At 37.2% G+C, this 23,174-nt stretch overlaps 1 protein-coding gene across 1 annotated transcript in view; it reads right to left on the bottom strand.

Moving 5' to 3' along the window:
• The window catches only part of TEX11 (testis expressed 11), a 329,846-nt gene that overhangs the window by 93,075 nt on the left and 213,597 nt on the right, over positions 1–23,174 (bottom strand). The window contains exon 16 of the mRNA XM_031660592.1: positions 9,697–9,799. Within this exon, the coding sequence (XP_031516452.1) occupies positions 9,697–9,799 (103 nt within the window). The remainder of the gene's footprint in view (positions 1–9,696; positions 9,800–23,174) is intronic.

Raw genomic sequence — 23,174 nt, 5'->3', positions numbered from 1 at the left:
AAATGATGCTGGAACAATTGGATAGTCGTGTGCAAAAAAAAAAAAAAATTTCAATCCATACCTTGAGCCAAATGCAAAAATTAACTAAAAATGGTTCATAGACATAAATGTAAACCTAAAATTGTAAAATTTCTTGAAGAAAACATGAGATATTTTCTGTCACCTTGCACTAGGTAAAGATTTCTCAAATACAATGGCAAAAGCACAATTCATAAAAGAAGAAAAATAAATAGGACTATGTCAAAATTTAAAACTTCTGTTCATGAAAGATGGTGTTAACAAAAAGAAAAAATCTGCAAAATACATGTCTGATAAAGAGCTTGTGTCCACTAAACATCAACAAGATGGTGGAATAGGACTTTCCAGCGCTCATTCCCCACAAGAACATCAATTTGAACAACTATCCACACGTGGAAATACCTCCACAAGAGCTAAGGAAACTAGGTGAGAGATTTCAGCAGCTGGCTGTGGCACAGAAATAGAAAAGATGCATTGAAGAGTGTAGAAACAGCAGCTTTTTAATACCCATGTCACCCCTCCCCCAACCCCAGGCCATAAAGCATGAAGACAGATACCCTCCACTTAGGGGAAGAAGAGGAAAGTGAGTACTGGAATTTACCTCAGACCACAACAATGGGCTGGCGGCAGTAAAACTCATCACTGGGCAGGCTCCCATGGCCCCGGACTCCAGGTCATATCCTGCAGACCCAGCTCCAGACCTGCCCGAAGGACTTGGTCTCTAGGACTGCCACATCACCAGGCCAACCCCAGCAGATTCAGGCTCCAGACTGGCCCCAGTGCTGGACCAGACCCATTATCCCCAGGCTTTGGACCTGTCCCAGTGCCATAGCAGTCCTAACAGACTCAGGCTTTAGTCGCAGCCTCCATCCCTAGGACGAGGCTGACATCAGTAGTTCCAGGTACCAGATTGCTGCCAGTAGGAAGCTGGATCCCCCATAGCCCCAGGCTTCAGGTCTGCCTCAGCACTAGGCCAGCCCCACAGCCCTAGTCATCAGGTCAGCACCCATGGACTCAGCCTCTAGGCTGGTCCTTGTAGATATAGGACCCAGGCCTACTCAGTGCCAGGCCAGCCCCTGCAGTCCCCAGGATCCAGGCATACTCCAGGTTTTCAGACCACCTCAGAGCTAGGTCAGCCCACACAGCCCAGGCTGCAGGCCTGCCCCAATACCAGGTCTGTACCACTGGCCACAGGTACGAAGCTGGCACTCATGAACACAGTCTTCACGCCTGCTTGTGTCACTCCACACTCCAGTGGAGCCAGGGTCCAAGTCTGCTCCAGCAGACCAAGGGTCCTGGGCTGTTCCCCATGGATCAAGGCTTCAGCACTTCCCCTATGCAGCCAGGTTCCAGGACAGCTCCCGCAGCTCCAGGACCCAGGTCAGATCTCACAGACCTAGCCTCCAGGCTAGCACACACACACCCATCCTCCAGGTTGAACCCCACAGACCCCGCCCCAGGCAGATCCCCACAGCCTCACACTCTAGGCCAGCCAGTGTGTCTCCAAATAGCAATTTAGTACCCACAATCCCAGGTTTCAGGCCAGTCCTTATGGCCCGAGGCTCCACATCTGCCCCAAAACCAGGCCAGCTCCAGGCTCTAGGACTGTCTCAGTGGCCCAAAGCTCCAGTAGACCCAGGGTTCAGGCCTGCTGCAGTAGGCCAAGGGTCTAGGACCACCCCAGTAGACCCAGGTGCCAGGCTAGCCCCCATGGACTGAGGCTCCAAAACCACTCCTACAAACCGAGGTTCCAGGCCAGCACCCATTGACCTAGGACTGAGGCCTGCCCTAGTCCTCAGGCTTGAGGCCCACCCCAGTGCCAGGCCAACCCCTACAGACTCAGGCTCCAGGCCTAACCCAGGGGACCCAGGCACAAGGGCCATTCCAGTACCTGGCTGGCTCTTGCAGATTCAGGCTCAAGACCCACTTTAGTGTTTGGTCAGCCAATGGGGACCTAAACTTCAGGCCAGCCCCACTGGAAACAGGTTCCAAACCCAATCCTTCAGACCCAATCAGGAAGTCCACCTCAGTAGATATAGGCTCCAGATCCAACCCCGTGGACCTAGGCATCCAGGCCCACCCGGCTGCTAATCTATGAACAAGGCCAGGCTGCCAAAAGACTCCAGGAGTCAGCCCACCTGTGAACCATGCAAAACAGCCTACCCATAGTTCCTTGATAGGCCAATAAAGTGCCTTCCCAGACTAAAGAGCTGTTGCACAGCAGAAGAAACCATCATCAGAATGAACAAATAAACTATAGAATGGGAGAAAATTTTTACAATCTATCCATCTGACAAAAGCCTAATATCCAGCATCTACAAGGAACTTAAGCAAATTTAAAAAAAAAAGAAGGCTGGGCGTGGTAGCTCACACCTGTAATCCCAGCACTTTGGGAGGCCGAGGCAGGCGGATCACGAGGTCAGGAGATTGAGACCATCCTGGCTAACACGGTGAAACCCCATCTCTACTAAAAATACAAAAAATTAGCTGAATGTGGTGGCAGGCACCTATAAGTTCCAGTTACTCAGGAGGCTGAGGCAGGAGAATGGCGTAAATCCAGGAGGCAGAGGTTGCAGTGAGCCAAGACCATGCCACTGCACTCCAGCCTGGGCGACAGAGCAAGACTCCATCTCAAAAAAAAAAAAAAAAAAAAAAAGGAAACCCACTAAAAAGTGGACAAAGGACATGAACAGACACTTCTCAAAAGAAGACATACACGTGGCCAACAAACATGAAAAAAAGCTCAACATCACTGATAATTAGGGAAATGCAAATCAAAACCACAATGAGATACCATTTCACGCCAGTCAGAATGACTACTATTAAACAGTCAAAAAACAACAGATGCTGGCAAGGTTGTGTGTGGAGAAAAAGGAATGCTTTTACAATGTTGGTGGGAATGTAAATTAGTACTTCAACCATTGTGGAAGACAGTATGGTGACAGCAACAAAAGGGCAAATATCTGAATTATAGGAGTTCAAGAAGGAGAAGAGAGATATGAAGGGCTGGAAAACACATTTCAATCAATAGCAACAGAAAACTTTCCAAACCTGGGGAAAGATAAATATACAGGTACAGGAAGGTCATAGGTATCCAATAAAATTCAATCCAAACAAGACAACACCAAGACATATTATACTGTCAAAAATCAACATAAAAGAGAGGATCCTGAAAGTAGCAATAGAAAAGCAGCATATCACATATAAAGGAGTTCCAATAAAGCTAGCAGTGCTCTTCACAGCAGAAACATAGGCCATAAAAGAGTGGGAAGATATATTCAAAGTGCTGAAGAGAAAAAACCCTGCCAATTAATACTTTACCCAGTAAAGCTATCCTTCAGAAATGAAGGAGAGAGAAAGGCTTACCAGACAAACAAAAGCTGAGGGAGTTCATTGCCACCCAGACTTGTCCTACTACAAACTAACAGTTAGTTTTTTTGAAAAGATAAACAAAATCACCAGGTATGGTGGTTCATGCCTGTAATCCCAGCACTTTGGGAGGCTGAGGTGGGGGATCACTTGAGGTCAGAATTTTGAGACCAGCCTGGCCAATGTAGTGAAACTCCATCTCTATTAAAAATGCAAAAATTAGCCAGGCATGGTGGCATGTACCTGTAGTCCCAGCTACTCAGGAGGCTGAGGCAGGAGAACTGCTTGAACCCGGGAGGTGGAGGTTGCAGTGAGCTGAGATGGCACCACTGCATTCCAGCCTGGGGGACAGAGTGACTGTCTCAAAAAACAAAATAATAATAATAATAATATTAAAAAATAAATAAATAAAATTGACAAACTTTTATTTAGACTAAGAAAAAAGATAAGGCACAAATAAAACAAGGAATGAAAGAGAAGATGTTACAGCTGATACCACAGAAATATAAAAAATCATGAGACTACTATGAACAATTATACACCAAGAAATTGGATAATCTAGAAGAAAGAGATACATTCCTAGACATATAAAACCCAGACTAAATCATAAAATAGAAAAATGTGAACAAATAATGAATAAAGAGATTAAATGAATAACAAAAAAGCTTCTATGTAAGAAAAGCTCAGGTTCTGATGGCATCACTGCTCTTACCAAACGTTTAAAGAACTAATACCAATCCTCCCCAAATTCTTCCAAAAAATGTAAATCATTTCACAAAATTCAACATCATTTCATGATTTAAAAAAATTCAACAAATTAGGTACATAAGGAATGTACCTCAACAGAATAAAGGTCATATATGACCAATGGACAAATAACATCATACTCAGTGGTGAAAAGTTGGGAGCATTTCCTCTAAAATAAGGAAGAAGACATGGATGCCCACTCTCACTACTTCTATTCAACATACTACTGGAAGCCCTAGTCAGAGTAATTAGGCATGAGAAAAATACAACGCATCTAAGTTGGAAAGGAAGATGTTAAATTGTCTGCTTGTAAATAACATGATCTTATATATAGAAAGCCTTACAGATGCAATGAAAAAAAATTTAGAACCAATAAGTAAATTCAATTAAGTAGCAAGATAGAAAATCAACATACACAAAGTAGTAGCATTTCTACATACTAACAACAAACTATCTGAAAAAAATATCAAGAACATGATTCCATTTACAATAGCTACAAAAATATTTGGAAGCAAATTTAATGTTGAAGTGAAAGACATGTACACTAAAAACTATAAAACACTGATGAAAGAAAGTGAAGAAAACACAAAGAAATGGAAAGATATCCCATGTTCACAGATTGGAAAAATATCGTTAAATGTCCATACTACCCAAGGCAATCTACAGATTCAGTGCAATCCCTATTAAAATTCCAATGACATTTTTCCCAGAAATTAATAAAAAAAAAATACTGAAGTTTCCATGGAAGCAAAAAGACCCTGACTAGCTAAAGCAATCTTGAGCAAAAATAACATAGCTGAAGGCATCATACTACCTGAAGTCAAAATAAACTACAAAGTTATACTAATCAAAACAGCATGGTATTGGCCAAAAAACAGATACATAGGCCAATGGAAGGAAATAGAGAGCCCAGAAATAAATCTGCACATTTACAGTCAATTGGTTTTCAATAAAGGTGTCAAGAACACACAATATGAAAAGGACAGTTTCTTCAACAAATAGTGTTGGTAAAACTGGATACCCACATGCAGAATAATAAAATTTGACCCTTTTCTCACAATATATGAAAAAGCTATTAAAAATAGATTAAAGATTTAAACATAAGACATGAAACGGTAGAACTACTAGAAGAAAACATAGGGGAAAAGCTCCATGACATTGGTAAACGCGAAAGTAGACACATGGGATTACATCAAACTAAAAAGCTTCTACACAGCAAAAGAAACTGTCAACAAAGTGAAGACACAATGTATGGAATGGGAGAATATATTTACAAACCAGGCATTTGCGAAGGGGTTAACATCCAAAAATATATGAAACTCAAACAATTCAATAGGAAGGAAACAATAACCTGATTTTAAAATGGGTAAATGACCTGAATAGACATTTCTCAAAAGGAGATGAGCAAGTGGTCCACAAGTATATGAAAAAATGTCTAACATTACTAATCAACAGAGAAATGCAAATTAAAACCACAATGATAACATCACCCCAAATCTGCTAGAATGGCTGTGATAAAAAAGACAAAAGACAACAAGTGTTGGCAAGGATGTGGAGAATAGGGAACCCTTGCATATTGTAGGTGGGAATGTAAATTAGTATAGCCATCATGGAAAGCAGTATGGAGGTTCCTCAAAAAATTAAAATAGAACTACCATATGATCCAACAGTCTCACTACATGGTAGAATATCCAAAAAAAAAGTGAAATCCATATGTCAAAGAGATATCTACACTCCCATATTCACTGCAGCATTATTCACAATAGCCACGCTATGGAATCAACTTAACTCTTCATCAGTAGAAAACGTATAAAGAAAATGTGGTGTGTATATATACACAATGGAATACTATTCAGCCTCAATAAAAGGAAGAAATCCTGTCATTTATGAGAAAAAAGTATGGACCTTGAAGACATTATATTAAGTGAAATAAGCCAGGCACAAAAAAAATAAATACCACATGATCTCATATGTGAAATCTAAAAAAGCTGACCTCATAGAAGCAGAGTAGAATGGTCATAGAAGCAAAGTAGAATGGTGGTTACCAGGGACTAAGGCATCAGGGAGATTAGGGAGATGGTGAAAGAATACAGAATTTCAGTTGAGTAGAAGGAACAAGTTCAAGAGATCTATTGTACAACATGGTGACTATAGATCATAACAATGTATTCTATTCTTAAAAATCACTGAGAGTTTAAGTGTTCTCACCACAAAAAAATGCTAAGTATGCGAGGTAGGGTTGGGTGTGATGGCTCACGCCTGTAATCCTAGCACTTTGGGAGGCTGAAGCAGGAGGATTGCTTGAGCCCAGGAGTTTGAGGCCAGCCTGGGCAACATAGTGAGACTCCATCTGTACAGAAAACAAAAAAAGATGAGGTGGAGGATCACTTGAGCCTTGGAGGTCAAGGCTGCAATGAGCCGTGATCATTCCATTGCACTTCCACTTGGGTGACAGAGTAAGATCTTGCCTCAAAAAAAAAAAAAACAAAAAAAAGGATATGAGGTAATGTATATGTTAATTAGCTTGATTTAGCCATTCCACAATGTATACGTATCTTTAAAACACCATGTTGTTCATGATCAATATATATAATTTTTATTTGCCAATTAAAAAATAAGTTTTTAAAAAAGACAACTTGTATCCAGAATATATAAAGAACTGACAAAAATCAATAATAATAAAACAAAGTACCCTATCTTAAACTGGGAAAAAGATTTGTACAAACACTCCACCAAAAAAGATACTTGGATATAAAATATTAAACATTAGGGAAATGCTAATGCCACAGCAAAACACTACTACCCACTATCAGAATAGCTAAGTTTTTGTTCTTTTTTATTTTTTTAAGTTCTAGGATACATGTGCAGAAAGTGCAGTTTTATTACATAGGCATACATGTGCCATGGTGGTTTGCTGCACCTGTCAACCCATCACCTAGGTTTTAAGCCCCATATGCATTAACTATTTGTCCTGATGTTCTCCCTCCCCTCCCCACCCCCAACAGGCCCCACTGTGTGTTGTTCCCCTTCCTGTGTCCATGTGCTCTCATTGTTCATCTCCCACTTATAAGTGAGAACATGTGGTGTTTGGTTTTCAGTTCCTGCATTAGTTTGCTGAGGTTGATGGCTTCCAGCTTCATCCATGTCCCTGCAAAAGACATGATCTTACTCCTTTTCATGGCTGCATAGTATTCCATGGTGTGTATGTACCACATTTTCTTTATCCAATCTATCATTGATGGGCATTTGGGTTGGCTCTATGTCTTTGCTATTGTGAATAGTGCTGCAATGAACATACGTGTGCATGTATCTTTATAATAGAATGATTTATATTCCTTTGAGTATATACCCAGTAATGGGATTGCTGGGTCAAATAGTATTTCTGGTTTTAAATCCTTGAAGAATCACCATGCTGTCTTCCACAATGATTGAACAATTTACATTCCCACCAACAGTGTAAAAGCATTCCTATTTCTCTACAGCCTCACCAGCATCTGTTGTTTCTTGACTTTTTAATAATCTCCCAGAATGGCTAAACTTTTTTAAGTGGACAATTTCAAGTGCTGATGAGGATGCAGATCAGCTAGAACTCTTAGCCATAGCTGGTTCACATGTGAAATTGTATAATTGCTTTAGAAAACAGTTTTGCAGTTTCTAATAAAGTTAAACATATATTTACCATGTAAGTCCACAATCCCACTCCTAGATATTTACCCTACAGAAGTAAAATATCATCAAATTAACTGAGCGTGGTGGTGCACACCTGTAGTGCCAGCTACTCAGGAGGCGGAGGCAGGAGAATCGCTTGAACCTGGGAGGTGGAGATTGCAATGAGCTGAGATCACGCCACTGCACTCCAGCCTGGGTGACAGAGCGAGACCCCATCTCAAAAAAACAATATTATTATCACACAAAAAAATGTAAAGAGATGTTTTATAGCACCTTTATTCACAATTGTCAAAACTGAAAACTTTGAACTTGTCTCAGAGGTGAAAAAATAACCCCAAAAACCATTCAAATATCCTTCAACTGGTGAATGAATTTTTCCATACTGTGGTATTTCCATACTATGGAATGCCACATAGCAATAAAAAAGAACAAACTGTGGATAAACACAATATGGGTGAGTTTCAAATGCATTAAGCTAAGTGAAAGAAGCTCAAAAAGATTCATACTATATGATTTCATTTATATGACATTCTGGAAAAGACAAAACTAGAGATAGAAGAGATCACTGATTTCCAGGGCTGAAAGTGGTGAGAAGGAGTAACAGTAAAGGGGCCTGAGGTATTTTTTTTCTACATTGTGGTGGTACTTACATGACTGTATGCACTTATCACAACTCATAATTTTTAACCTATATAAACCTCATACGACCATACACTAGCAAGAATAAATTTATTACATGTGTCTTCAATATACATGACTTTTAAAAAATGGTCACAGACAACTGAAGAAGAAATAAAAGGGTTGATCTGATGTTGTATTTAAAAAGTAAAATAATTTTTTAAAAATAATGTTAAAACAAAAGATTTAACAGGAAATTTACTAATATTTTTGCCATTTTTACTGGCAAAAAGCTTCAAATTATTTTATCCTTAAACATAGTATATCAAGTAAAACAAATGCCTAAAAGTCTCTAATGAAAACTTTGATGATGAACATGACAGCAATATTAACGTCTAATTTACTATTCCTTAATTATTATAAAGGTATACTTCACTATTTTGGAACATTTATTTTTTAATGTAAAATAAATGATATTTTTTCTTATGGAGTGAATAATAGAGTCCCTTGCACCTAGTAGGTGTCCATAAACAGTTGCTTAATTGGATTCGTATACATTTTGTTTGGATCCATTAATTTAAGCTTCTTAACTTCTGCCAAACAAATGGCAACCAGTCTGGAGCTCAGACTCCTTCAGGATTAGTTCAGCTACCTGAGGGCTGAAGGCATTAATATCTGAGCAAAGGCATATCTATAACCAATTCAACATATATGTGCCTATGCAGACACACCAGCTAGGAAACTATGCTTAACTTAATGGAAAGGCCTCAACATTAATGGAATGAGGGTCATGTGTGAAATTCCAACACTGTCCACTCTATGGACAGAAACTCCATTTCAAGGCCAAATCTCTCACCAATCACCTTCCAAATAAGTGAAAACAATCAAAAGGTACCCCAACTTTCATTTTTTGAAGACAATTCTTAACTGATATGGATTTTTAGTATAACCTCACCCACACACAGCTTTTTAAATTTAATTTTTGAATAGGTTGGTTTAAATAAAAGTATAAAAAAGTACATAGTGATAAGACTTTCCCCCAATTCTTATCTGGTGTTTGCCCAGTTCCTATTCCCTCAATAGGTAACCACTGTTCTTTTACTTTTATATAACCTTCCACAGTTTCTTTTTGCATTATTGTATCATCTTTACATATACAGAACGTATATTCAATTCTATTGTCTTAAAAACAATGTTCTTTTCCCATTGTGGTTGAAGAGGATTACTTATTATTTGTGTTAAGAGCCAAATATAAGTTACAAATAAAATTTATACCTCTTTCAGAGTTGCCCTCTATGACTGCAATCTTGAATACATAAAATTGAGTGAAAACGTTTCTAGGATCATGTCGTTCAGCTTCTGCCACTGCCTCTTTGGCCTGAAAAGAAAAACATTGGGTCCTTTTAATAAAATCTATAAGGAAGGATTTACCATATTTTACCAATATCATTAAGGTAGTCAAAATAGCTGAGGGATATTCATAATGAAAATATATGAATCTAAGAAAATATTTGCAGAACTGCTCTTCTAGAATGCTAATGTAACAGTGAGTTATACTTCTGGAAATAGAGTAAGTTAGATATGTCAGACCAACCCTCCTGCTGAAAACAGCCAAAAATGTTGGATGATATATTAATTTTTTCCAGAAAGAATAAAAGAACAACTGTAAATGAATTTACAGTAAAAGATAGTAAAATATTACCAAGTAAAAGAATAGTAAAAGAACTACCAAGTAAAAGATAGTAAAAGAATTACCAAGGCAAAATCTAAGGAAAACTGAGGTCTCAGAGAGGTAAACAGAAAAGTAAAGTCACTTTTATCTGGTAAGCATTTGCAAATGTAACCAAATTTGGTTAACTTCCGTTTTGAGGGACATCACTAGGTCAGGGGAACAGACATCAAGTTCCAAGGGATCACACTCCTAGACTAGGGACAAGCCAAAAGTAAACCCACTCCTACCCACATTCCTAGAAAACTAACTGCAAATAAAATTACCTTAGTGCTGGATAGAAGGCAGCACAATGGGGTGCAGGGAAACAATCCATGAGGTGTAATACTAGGAGACTCATGTATTCACTGACCCAAACTACATTATACAGGAAGCTAAAAGACCTAAAGCTGAGAATTTAGTTTAGATAGTTCTCAAACATCTACAGAGGCAAATGTAAATTCTTCTCTGGGGGAAAGCACCTTATCTTAGCCTTCAAAATAATTCCATAAACAATTTTTCAAGAACCATGAGTTGTACACGTTACAAAAATAGCAAAGCACACTCATAAACAAGGTACCATAAACAGCAAAAACAAGAGATAGCAGAAGCAGACCCTCAAGATGCAGATACTAGAATTATGAAAAACTGGTTATAAAACATCTATGCTTTCAAAGTCTAAAGAAATACAATGTATGCTCAAAATATATGTATGTGGGTTGATATACAGTGGTACAAATTAATGCAGTTATAGTGGTTGTTTCTAGATGGTATCCATTCTGTCTCATTATTGCCTGTGCCATACAAGTTATTAAATACTTTGCGTATCAGTGAAGTTAGTAGTAGGAAACAGAGACCATAAAATGTGACCTTGGGGATTTGAAACAAAGAAGCTTTTTGAAATGAGAAACCCAATTACCCAAATTAAAACATAATAGACAGGTTTAGCAGCAGATTAGAAACAGGTGAAGAGAAAATTAGTGGGCTGAAAGATAAAACAGAATAAAATAGCCAAAGTGTAGCACAGAGCGATTACAAACATGGAAGACAGTTAAGAAAGGATTCTATACTTTCTAGGATAGCCACTAAAAGATTAGAAGCAGTAAGTAATTTTTACACTAGTAGAAGGGGAAGACTGGAATGAAAAAAAAAACCGAAAACAGTATTTTTAACAAATGGTGCTGGAACAACTAGACATCCACATGTGAAAAAGTAGATCTAGACATAGACCATAAACCTCTCACAAAAATTAACTGAAAATGGATTATAACCTAAATATAAAACCCCAAACTATAAAACTCTTAGAAGATAACAGAAATTTTAGGTGAACTTGGGTTTGGCAATGACTTTTTAGACACAACACCAAAACCATATCTATGAAAGAAAAAACTGGTAAATTAAACTTCATTAAAATTAAAAACTGGTCTGTGAAAGACATCATTAAGAGAATAATGATAAAAGCCACATATTGGGAAACAATACTTGCAAAACACATATCTAATAAAGGACTGGTATTCAATACGTATGAAGAATTCTTCAAACTCAACAATAAGAAAACAAACAACCCAAGTATAAAATGGGCAAAAGACATGAAGAAACACTTCACTAAATAAAATATACAGATGGCAAATAAGTATATGAAAAGATGCTTAACATCTTACGTCATTAGGGTTTTGCAAATTAAAACAGCAATGAGATACCACCACACATCTATTAGAGTAACTAAAATTCAAAACACTTTAACAACATATAATGCTGGCAAGGATGCGGTGCAACAGGAACTCTCATTCATCACTGGTGGGAATGAAAAATGGTATAGCCAACTTGGAAGACAGTTTGGCAGTTTCCCACAAAACTAAACATACTCTTGCCATACAATCCAGCAGTTGCACCTTTGGTATTTATTCAAATGTGTCAAAACTTTATGTCTACACAAAAATCTACATAAAGATATTTATAGTAGCTTTATTCATAACTGCCAAAATTTGGAAGCAACCAAGATGTTCTTCCATAGGCGAGTGTATAAACTAATATATCCAGATAGTGGAATATTATTCAGCACTAAAAAAATGACCTACAAACCCATAAAAGGACATGAAGGAATCTTAAATGCATATTGCTAAGTGAAAGAAACCTATTTGAAAAGGCTACATACTGCGCGATTCCAATTATGTGACATTCTGGAAAAGGCAAAACTATGGAGACAGTAAAAAGATCAGTGGTTGACACTAGTTCAGTGAGAGGGAGGAAGGGATGAATAGGTGAACCACCGGAGGTTGAACTACTCTGTATGGTATTATAATGGTAGACACGTTTTTATACATTCATCAAACCACATATGATGTACAACACAAAGACTAAACTATAATGTAAAATATGGACTTTACTTAAAAATAACATATCGATATTGGCTTATCAATTGTAACATATATAGCACACTAGTGTGAGATGTTAACGACAGGGGAAACTGAGTATGTGAAGAATGGTGAGGGAGTATATGAAAACTCTCTCTGTTTCCTACTCAATTTTTCTGTAAACCTAAAACTGCTGTAACAAGTAAAGTCTATTATTTAGAAACATTGATCCCAAAGAAGGCAAGTGAGGAGAGAAAAAGAAACAGGATAGAAACGACAAATAGAAGCCAGGCATGGTGGTTCATGCCTGTAATCCCAATAGTTTGGGAGGCTCAGGCGGGCGGATCCGCTGAGATCAGGAGTTTGAGACCAGCCTGGCCAACATGGTGAAACCCCATCTCTACTAAAAATATAAAAATTAGCTGGGTGTGGTGGCACACATCTGTGATCCCAGATACTTGGGAGGCTGAGGCATGAGAATCACTTGAACATGGGAGGTGGAGGTTGCAGTGAGCAGAGATTGTACCACAGCACAACAAACAGGGGAAAAAGTGAAATTTTGAAAAAAAAAAAAAAAAAAAAAAAAAGAAAAAAGAAATAGAAAAAAGAAACGACAAATAGAAAGCATGAAGTTATAGATTTAAACTCAAATATACCAATATTGTATTAAATGTATAAACACAAAATGCCCTAGTTAAAAAACAAAAATGGTCAGACTGGATTAAAACTATGTAACTACATGTTCTTTAGAAGTGGCACACCTAAAATATAAATATATCAAAAGTTCAAAGTAAAGGGATTAGAGAAGATCTATCTGGAAAATATTAACCGAAGTGTGGATATATTAATATCAGACAAAAATGACTTTAAGGCAGAAAATAATACTAGATATAAAAATCACTTCATAACAATAAAACTTCAACAAACAAATATATTACAGTACCAATTTTGTATGTATAAATAGTATGGCCTAAAATATATAAAGCAAAAATGATAAAATTAAACAAATAGATCAATTCAAACCATAAAGGGACATTCCAGCACCTCATCTCAGTAAGTGATAGAGTAAGCACACAAAATACGAGTTTGGATACAGAAGATTCAAACAAAAAGAACAAACAATCTAAATTTATACATGTATGTATACAGGTGGTCTCTGTCTTATGATTTTTTGACTTTACCACGGGTTTTTCAGGATGTAACCACATCGTAAGTCTGGGAGCTCCTCACAGCTAGTGATGGGGTTATGGTTTCTACTAAATGTATATTGCCTTTACATCATTATAAAATCAAAATATCATTAAGTCAAACCATCATAAGTTGTAGATGCCTGCCATTTTGCCAGCATTAACTGCATTTTCACCTTACGATAAATTTATTAGGATATAACTCCACTGTAAGTCAAGGAACATTTGTACATATATGTACATACACAGTGCCTAAAAACTGCAGAAAACACATTCTTTTCAAGCACACACAGAGTATTTACAAAAACTGACCATTTACCTAACCATTAAGCAAATCTCAACTTATTTCAGTCTAAAATCAATTACAATGTTATAATTAAGCTAGAAATCAATTACTAAATAAGTTACTTAAAAAATGCCAAGAAAATCCCCATAGGTTTCAAAATTCAGAAATAACATTTTTACATCATTCATGAGTCAAAGAAAAAATCACAAGGGAAATTGGAAAACATTTTGAATTGTATAATAATAAAAATATTACATGTATTAGTGTTCTCCAGAGAACACGAATTTTTCATTTTCCATTAAGTCTCTGTGTTGGTATCTCCACATTAGATGAAGTGGCCACCTCTCCTAGGCTTCATGAACTTTCCTTGTACAGGAAAAGACCCCCACCAATCAGCACAGTCAGAGATTCTAGGGGCCTCTCAAAGCTTCATGCTAGTCCAGCCTGCTTGCTTTGTTCTTTTCAGCCCCTAGGCATGTAAGGTATGCCTGGTCACATCAGTGCACTGGGACAAGTTATACTGAAGCCGGTTCCATGGGTGATTCCCAGCAAAGTTGGATGGTTAGACACTTTGTCCAACTCTTTCTCTCCCCCAGGGAGAAGCTGAGAGCTGGAGATTTTTGTCTACTTGCTCTGCGCTGAACTTAGGAGAGGGAGGTCTATGGTGACTGCCAGCTAAAATCTCCACCTCTGGCCAGGCACGGTGGCTCACGCCTGTAATCCCAGCACTTTGGGCGGCCAAGGTGGGTGGATCACTTGAGGTCAGGAGTTTGAGAACAGCCTGGCCAATATGGTGAAATCCCGTCTCTACTACTAATAATAATAAAAAATTAGCTGGGTGTGGTGGTGCATGCCTGTAGTCCTGGCTATTCAGGAGGCTGAGGCAAGAGAATCGCTTGACCCCAGGAGGTGAAGGTTGCAGTGAGCCGAGATTGTGCCACTGCCCTCCAGCCTAGGTGACAGAGCAAGACTCTGTTTCAAAAAAAGAAAAAAAAAATCTCCATCTCTGCTCTCACTTGCCTCCAAATGGTTAGATAATGCCAGGTCCTGTCACCACTTTGGGATAGGCAAGTCAGAGGCCAGTCATTTTGGTAGCCCATGGAAAAGTAATGGTGTTAGATGCCTGGACCAACTCTTTCCCTCCTGACAAAGAAGCAGACCAGCTGTGGTTTTTGTGTGTTCACTCTGTAATGAGCTGGGGGGTAGGAACTATGGTATTTACCAGCCCGAGCCACTGTCTTAGTTCTCCCCAGCCGGCTATACTATGCTAAACCTGTCAGAGCTTCAAGACTAGCAAGATAGATGCCAGATCTTGGGGTAACCCCAGAGAAGTTGGGGCATTGAATACTCTTCCTCTCCCCAGATCAATTCTTTCTCTCCACAGAGGGAAGCTGAGAGCTGGAATTTTTAATCTGCTCACTCTGTGCTGCCTAGGGCAGAGAAGCATGATGTTGACCAGTCCAAGCTGCTATATCTATTTTCCTCCAGGTGGCTAGACTGTGCCAGGCCTGTGAGAGCTCCAACACTGGCAGGACAGAAGCCAGTCCTCTGGTGAGTCCCCTCAGAAAAGTTGGAGTTCTGTACACATGAACCAATTTTCTCTCTCCCATGGTTGAAGTTGGGAGCTAAAGGATCTATTTCTGATCATATGTTGTGCCCAGGAGTAGGGATTCTAGTAAGAGGGTTTCCTGAATCTCCATGCAGGCTTTGGTGAGTCTGGTTTTACATTTACCCAGAGAGCAGGAGTCTTTTGATCAGTTTCTGGATTTCTCATAAAGAGAATTTGTCCATGAATTATTGCTGAATCAGTATGCTTGTTGAGGGAAGGGGCATTCAGGGCTTCCTACTACTCCATCTTACTGGCATCACTCTCCAGATAGCTTTACATTTTAGGGAAGAAATGACTCAAGTTTTACAAACTTTTCTAGAGAACAGAGAAAGGAATGCTCTGCAACTTTTTAATAAAATTGGCATGACCTTCATATAAAAATCAAATAAGGACAGACATGAAAAATAAAAATTAGAGACCAATTTCACTCACAAAGAGAAATGCAAATATCCTAAACAAAATATTTACAAACCAAACCAAGTAAAGTAGGAAAAGAATAACATCATGACTGAGTTTTCTCCAGGATTGAAAGGTTGGCTTAAACCAAAAACTGGCCGAGCGCAGTGGCTCACACCTGTAATTCCAGCACTTTGGGAGGCTAAGACAGGCGGAACGCCTGAGGTCAGGAGTTTGAGACCAGTCTGGCCAAAATGGTGAAACCCCATCTCTACTAAAAACACAAAAATTTGCTGGGCATGGTGGTGCGTGCTTGTAGTCCTGGCTATTCATGAGGCTGAGGCAGGAGAATCGCTTCAACCCGGGAGGCAGAGGTTGCAGTGAGCTGAGATTGTGCCACTGCACTCCAGCCAGATTGACAGAGCAAATCTCAGAAAAAAAAAAAAAAAATCAATAAATAACTCCATCAATATAATTCAACACATTAGCGACATAAAGGAGAAAAAAAAATCATATGATCATCCCAACAAAACAAAACATAAAACCTCTTAACAAATGAGCCATAGATGAGGGCTTCCCAAATCTGATGTATGTTATCTGTACTGGGTTGAATATTGTCCCCTCCAAAATTCGTGCCCATCATAGAGCCTCAGAATGCAACCTAATTTAGAAATTAGGTCTTTGTAGATATAGTCAAGTTAAGATGAGGTCATAATGGATAAGATGAGGTTTAATCCAATGACTGGTGTCCTTATAAGAAGAGGGAAATTTGGACACAGACACAGATAGTTGAACACCATATGAAGACAGAAGACAGTAATAACACCATGCAATGACAGAGGCAGAAATTGGAGTGATGAACCTACAAGTTAAGGATTACTGGCAAACATTAGAGTCTAGGAAGAATCCTCTGCTAAAGTCTTCAGAGAGAGCATAGCTTTATCGACACCTTGATTTTGGACTTCCAGCCTCCAGAACTATAAGCGTATACATTTCTGTTGTTTTAAGCCACCCAATTTGTAGTACTTTGTTATAGCATCCCTAGGGAACTAATACCGTATCTATACAACAACAACACAAAAAAAACCCTAAAGCAAACATCATACTTAATGGCAATTTATGGTAGCTTTACCTTTTAAATCTGAAACACCACTTTAATTCAACATAGTAGTTGAATTATTAGACAAAATAAGACAAGAAATATATAAAGCATATTGAAAAAGAAGAAACATAATTGTCAACTTATATAATTGGATATGCAGACAACCCAGAAGAATTTATAAGCAAATTATTACAATTATTAAGAGACTTTAGCAAAGGTAGCTGTGTGTATATATATATATATATGCGCCATATGAGCATATATATATGGCATATATATACATATGGCATATATATATATATGGCATATATATATATATATATGCCATATATATATATATATATATATATATGCGCCTCTGAGACAGGCTCCGCACTAAGGAGAAACTGCTGAGAGTACAATAAAAAACTGAACAAGACAGTGACAACAAAGATGAAAGAAAAGGTATAGATCAGTGTTGTCCAATAGAGTTCTGTGATGGTGGAAATGTTCTATATTTGTGCTATTCAATAGAATGGTCATTAGTCACACATGGCTATTTAGCACTTGAAATGTGGCTACTGCCATTGAAGAAATAAATTTTTATAACTTTATTTAATTTTAATTAATTTAAATTTAAATGTACATAGCCACACATGCCTCATTGCTATCACATTGGACAGTGTGGGTGTACACCAAAAGACAGGGAGAAGCAGAGCCAGGAAATCTCAGAAAAAAAGTTGCCTTATTTTTAAACACTAACAAACCAAACCAAACCGAAAACAAGAAAGGGAGCTCTGTGAAGTAGTAACACTTTCTAAATGTCTACCTTTTTATAAGTTAAGGAAAACTAATTTCACATCAAAATGAGAAACAGGAAAGCTTTAAGGTAAATACTCTAAAAAGTTGTAAAAAAAAAAAAAAAAAAAGGCAGCAGCAGCAAAGTATCCCCACAGAAAATGAAAGCATGTCACAAAAATGTGCTTAAAAAAAAGGTCAAAATCATAACTGACTATTTCAAAATGAGCTAAACACATTTAAAAATGATACAAGATATGAAAGATCAACATAAATAAGAATTAGAGGCGGGGCATGGTGACTCACACCTGCAATCCCAGCACTTTGGGAGACTGAGGAGGGCGAATCACCTGAGGTCAGGAGCTCTGCCTGGCCAGCCTGGCCAACATGGTGAAACCTCATCTCTACAAAAATACAAAAATTAGCCAGGCATGATGGCGGGTGCCTGTAATCCCAGCTACTCGGGAGGCTGAGGGAGGAGAATTGCTTGAACCTGGGAGGCGGAGGTTGCAGTGAGCCGAGATAGCACCACTGCACTCCAGCCTGGGCAACAGAGCGAGACTCAGTCTCAAACAAACAAACAAACAAACAAAACCATAGTAATAATTAGAAAAACTCAGAAATGAGGTGGTAGAGCTAAGGAAAATATTAGAAGTAAAAGAAGTAATTTCAGAAATGAAGACAAACAAGAAGAAAGTCAAAAGTAAATAAATACAGCCAATAATGCCAAAAGAGACTAAAAGTCAAAAAGAAGAAAAAATTTGAAGAAGGAATGAAGATAATGTATATTTTACCACAGTAAAAGATAAACACTAAAAAATCAAGATACCCAAAGTGATCTACAGATTCAATGTAATCCCTGTGACAATTCCAAGGGCATTTTTTTTTTCATAAATACAGAAACCCATCCTAAAATTCATATGAAGTTTCAAGGGATCCTGATTTCAAGACTTAGCTATGAAGATATAGTAATCAAAACAGTATAGTACTGAGATAAGGACTGACATATAGACCAATGGAATGTAATAGAGAGCCCAGAAATAAACCCTCACATATATGGTGAAATGGTTTTTGACAAGGGTTCCCAAACTATTCAATGGGAAAAGGACAGTCTTTTCAACAAATGGTGCTGGGAAACCAGGATATCCACATGCAAAAGAAAGAAATTGGATCTTTACCTTATATCACACATAAAAATTAACTCAACATGGATTAACGGTGTAAACATAAGAGCTAAAACTACACAAGTCTTAGAAGAAAACATATGCGAAAATCTTCATGACATTGGATTTGGAAATGATTTGGATATGACACCCAAAGCACAGTCGGCAAAAGAAAAATCAGATAAATGGGCCTCATCAAAAATTTTTAAAAATCTACTGCTCTTCAAAAGACACTAAGAAAAAGACAACCCACAGAATGTGAAAACATATTTGCTAGTCATATTTTGGTAAGGGGTTAATATCTGAAATATATAAATAATTCCTACAACTCAACCACTATAAAATACAAACCCCAATTAAAAATGGGCAAAGGACTTCAATAGGCATTTCTCCAAAGAAGATACACAAATGGCCAATAAGCACATGAAAATATGTTCAACATCACTGGTCATTAGGGAAATGCAAATCAAAAACACAATAAGCGAACACTTCAAACCCATGAGGATGGCTTTTGTCAAAAAACCTAAAAATAGTAAGTGTTGACCAGGATGTGGAGAAATTGGAATACTTGTGTATTACTGGTGGGAATGTAAAATGGTACAACCATTGTGGAAAAAAGTATGATGATTGTTCAAAATGTTAAACATAGAATTACCATATGATCCAAAGATTATATTATTAGGTAAATACTAAAAAAAACCCTGAAAGCAGGAACTCAAAAAGATACTTGTAATATCTATGTTCATAGAAGTATTTACTCATAATAGCCAAAATGTCAAAGCAACCCAAGTGTCCAATGAATAGATGAATGGATAAACAAAATGTGGTACAGTTATGTGTCACTTAACAACAAGGGTACATTCTGAGAAATGTTCCATTAGGCAATTTCATCTTTGTGCGAACACCGTAGTGTACTTACACAAACTTAGATGGTATAGCCTACTATACACGACTATATGGTATAGCCCATTGCTCCTAGGCTACAAATCTCTACAGCATGTGACTGTACTGAATACTGTAGGCAATTTTAATGGTAAGTATTTGTATATCCAAACATATCTAAACCTAGAAAAAGTACAGTACATATAGAGTATAAAAGATAAAAAATGGTACACCTGTATAGGGTACTTACATGAATGGAGCTTGTAGGACTGGAAGTTGCTCTGGGTAAGTTAGTGAGTGGTGAGTGAATGTGAAGGCCTAGGATATTACTGTATACTACTATAGACTTTATAAACACTGTATACTTAGGCTATGCTCAATTTATAAAATGGTATTTTTCTTTCTTCAATAATGTAGTTTACTGTAACTTTATTTATTTATTTATTTATTTATTTTAATTATACTTTATGTTCTAGGGTATGTGCACAACGTGCAGGTTTGATACATATGTATACATGTGCCATGTTCGTGTGCTGCACCCATTAACTCGTCATTTACATTAACTTTATAAACTTTTTAACATTTAAAAAACTTTTTGAGTATTTTGTAATAACACCGAGCTTAAAATACAAACATTGTGCAGTTATACAAAAATATTTCCTTTTTATATCCTTATTCTATAAGATTTTTGATTTTTAACATTTTAAAATCTTTTTTGACTTTTCAAACTTTTTTGTTAAAAACTAAGACATGAGCAAACACATTAGTCTAGACCTACACAGGGTCAGGATCATCAGTATCACTGTCTTCTACCTCCACATCTTGTCCCACTGGAAAGTCCTCAGGGGCAATAACATGCATGGAACTGTCACTTACTATGATAATGCCTTCTTCTGGAATACTTCCTGAAGGACCTGTCTGAGGCTGTTTTATGGTTAATTTTGTTTTATGTGCTCTAAAATAGCAATAAAAGGTTGGGCGTGGTGGCTCACACCTGTAATCCCAACACTTTGGGAGGCCAAGATGGGAGGATCACCTGAGGTCAGGAGTTCAAGACCAGCCTAGCCAACATGGTGAAATCTCGTCTCTACTAAAAATACAAAAAGTATCCGGGTGTGGTGGTACACGCCTGCGATCCCAGCTACTTGGGAGGCTGAAGCAGGAGAATCACTTGAACTCAGGAGGTGAAGGTTGCAGTGAGCTGAGATTGTACCACTGAGACTCCGTTTCAAAAAATAAAAGAAAATAAAACAAAATAGCAATAAAATATAGTATAGCAAGTACTAGGTGATAGGAATTTTTCATCTCCATTATAATCTTATGGGACTACTGTTGTATATGTGTTCCATCATTGACTAAAATGTTATATGGCACGTGACTGTATATACATACAATGAAATATTATTCAACCTTAAAAAATAAGGAAATCCTGACACATGTTGCAACATGGATGAACCTTGAGGACAATTTGCTAAGCCAGACACAAAAGAACAAATACTACATGATCCAATTTATATTAAGTACTTACAATAGTCAAGATCATAGAGACAGAACATAGAATGGTAGTTTCCAGGGACTAGGGGGAGGGGAAATGGGGAATTTTTATTTAAAGGGTATAGTGTTTCAGTTTTGCAAGATAAAAAGAGTTCTGAAGACAGATGGTGGTGGTGGTTTTACAACAATGTGCCTGTACTTAATGCCACTGAACTGTATACTTAAAATGGTTAACTGTAAATCACTTTCAGTGGTAAATTTTATGTTATATATATATATTTTACCACAATTGAAAAAAATCAATTGAATTTCTATATGTTAGCAATGAAAAACTGGAAATTGAAATTAATAGACCAAGATCATTTGCAATATCATCAAAAACATAAATTCTTTAGGATAAAGTTAACAAAATATATACAAGATTTTTGTGCTTGAAAACTACAAAATATTGATGAGAGAAATTAAAGAAGACCTAAATAAGTAGAGATCTACACTGTATTAATGGATTGGAATACTTATTAATACTGTTAAGATGTTAACTGTCTCCAAATTGATCTTTAAATTCAATGCAATCTCAATCGAAATTCCAGCAGGCATTTTTGTAGAAGTTGACAAGCTAATTTTAACATTTAAATGAAAATGTAGATAATCTAGAATAGTCAAAATGATTCCAAAAAGGAACAAAGGATTTACACAGCTTAAGTTTTCTACTTACTATAAAACTACAATGATCAAGAGAATGAGGTATTAGCATAAGAATAGATATCTAGAACCAATGAAATATAATACAGTCCAGAAACAGATCCAAACACTTATGACCAATTGATTTTTGACAAAAGTGCCAAGGCAATTCAATGGAGAGAGGATAGTCTTTCAATACTGGCGCTTGAACAACATGATGTCTACATGGAAAAAAAAATGAAACGATCTATTTCTCTCTCACACACACACACACACACACACACACACTTACTTTATTCAAGATAGATCACAGACCTAAACACAAAAGCTAAAAGTATAAAATTTTTAGAAGGAAGCATAGAAGAATTATTTTGCCATTTTGATGTAAGCAGAGATTTCTTAACTAAGACACAATAAGACATAAACCATAAAAGAAAAATATAATAAATTTGATTTCATTAAATGAAAACCCATAACATATCTAGTAGAACAGTTAAAACTTAAAAGATTGGAAATGCCATATGTTGACAAGGATGTGGATGAACTGGCATTCTCATTCATTGCTGGTATGCTGGTAGGTATGTATAATGGTACAGCTGCTTTGGAAAACAGCTTGACAGTTTCTTATAAACTTAAAAATACACTTATCATATGATCCAGCAATTTCATTTCTAGAAACTTTGGTTTCTCCAAAGAGAAACCAAAACAAACACCCACACAAAGACCTGTACTTCAATGTTCATAGTAGCTTTATTCATAATAGCCTCAAACGAAAACAACAAAAATACCCATTAGCAGATGAACAGATAAACAAATTGTGGTATATCCACACAATGGACTACTACTCAGCAATTAAAAAAAAAAAAAAAACTATTGATATATTCAACAACAAGGGTGATTCTCTAAAATTCTAAACTTGAGTGAAAGAAGCCAGATTTTAAAAACAGGTGAAGTACATACCATATAATTCCATTTATATGAAACTCTACGAAAGATAAATCTAACCTATAGTTTTGGAAAGCATGCCAGTCATTGCCTGGGGCTGGGAGTGGAGGTGAGGATCAACTGGGAAGGAACACAAGGAAATCTCTTGGGATAATGGAAGTCTTCTATA

The sequence above is a fragment of the Papio anubis genome, chromosome X (assembly GCF_008728515.1).
Source record: "Papio anubis isolate 15944 chromosome X, Panubis1.0, whole genome shotgun sequence".
Taxonomy (NCBI): Eukaryota; Metazoa; Chordata; class Mammalia; order Primates; family Cercopithecidae; genus Papio; species Papio anubis.
This window is presented reverse-complemented; position numbering and strand designations above follow the sequence as displayed.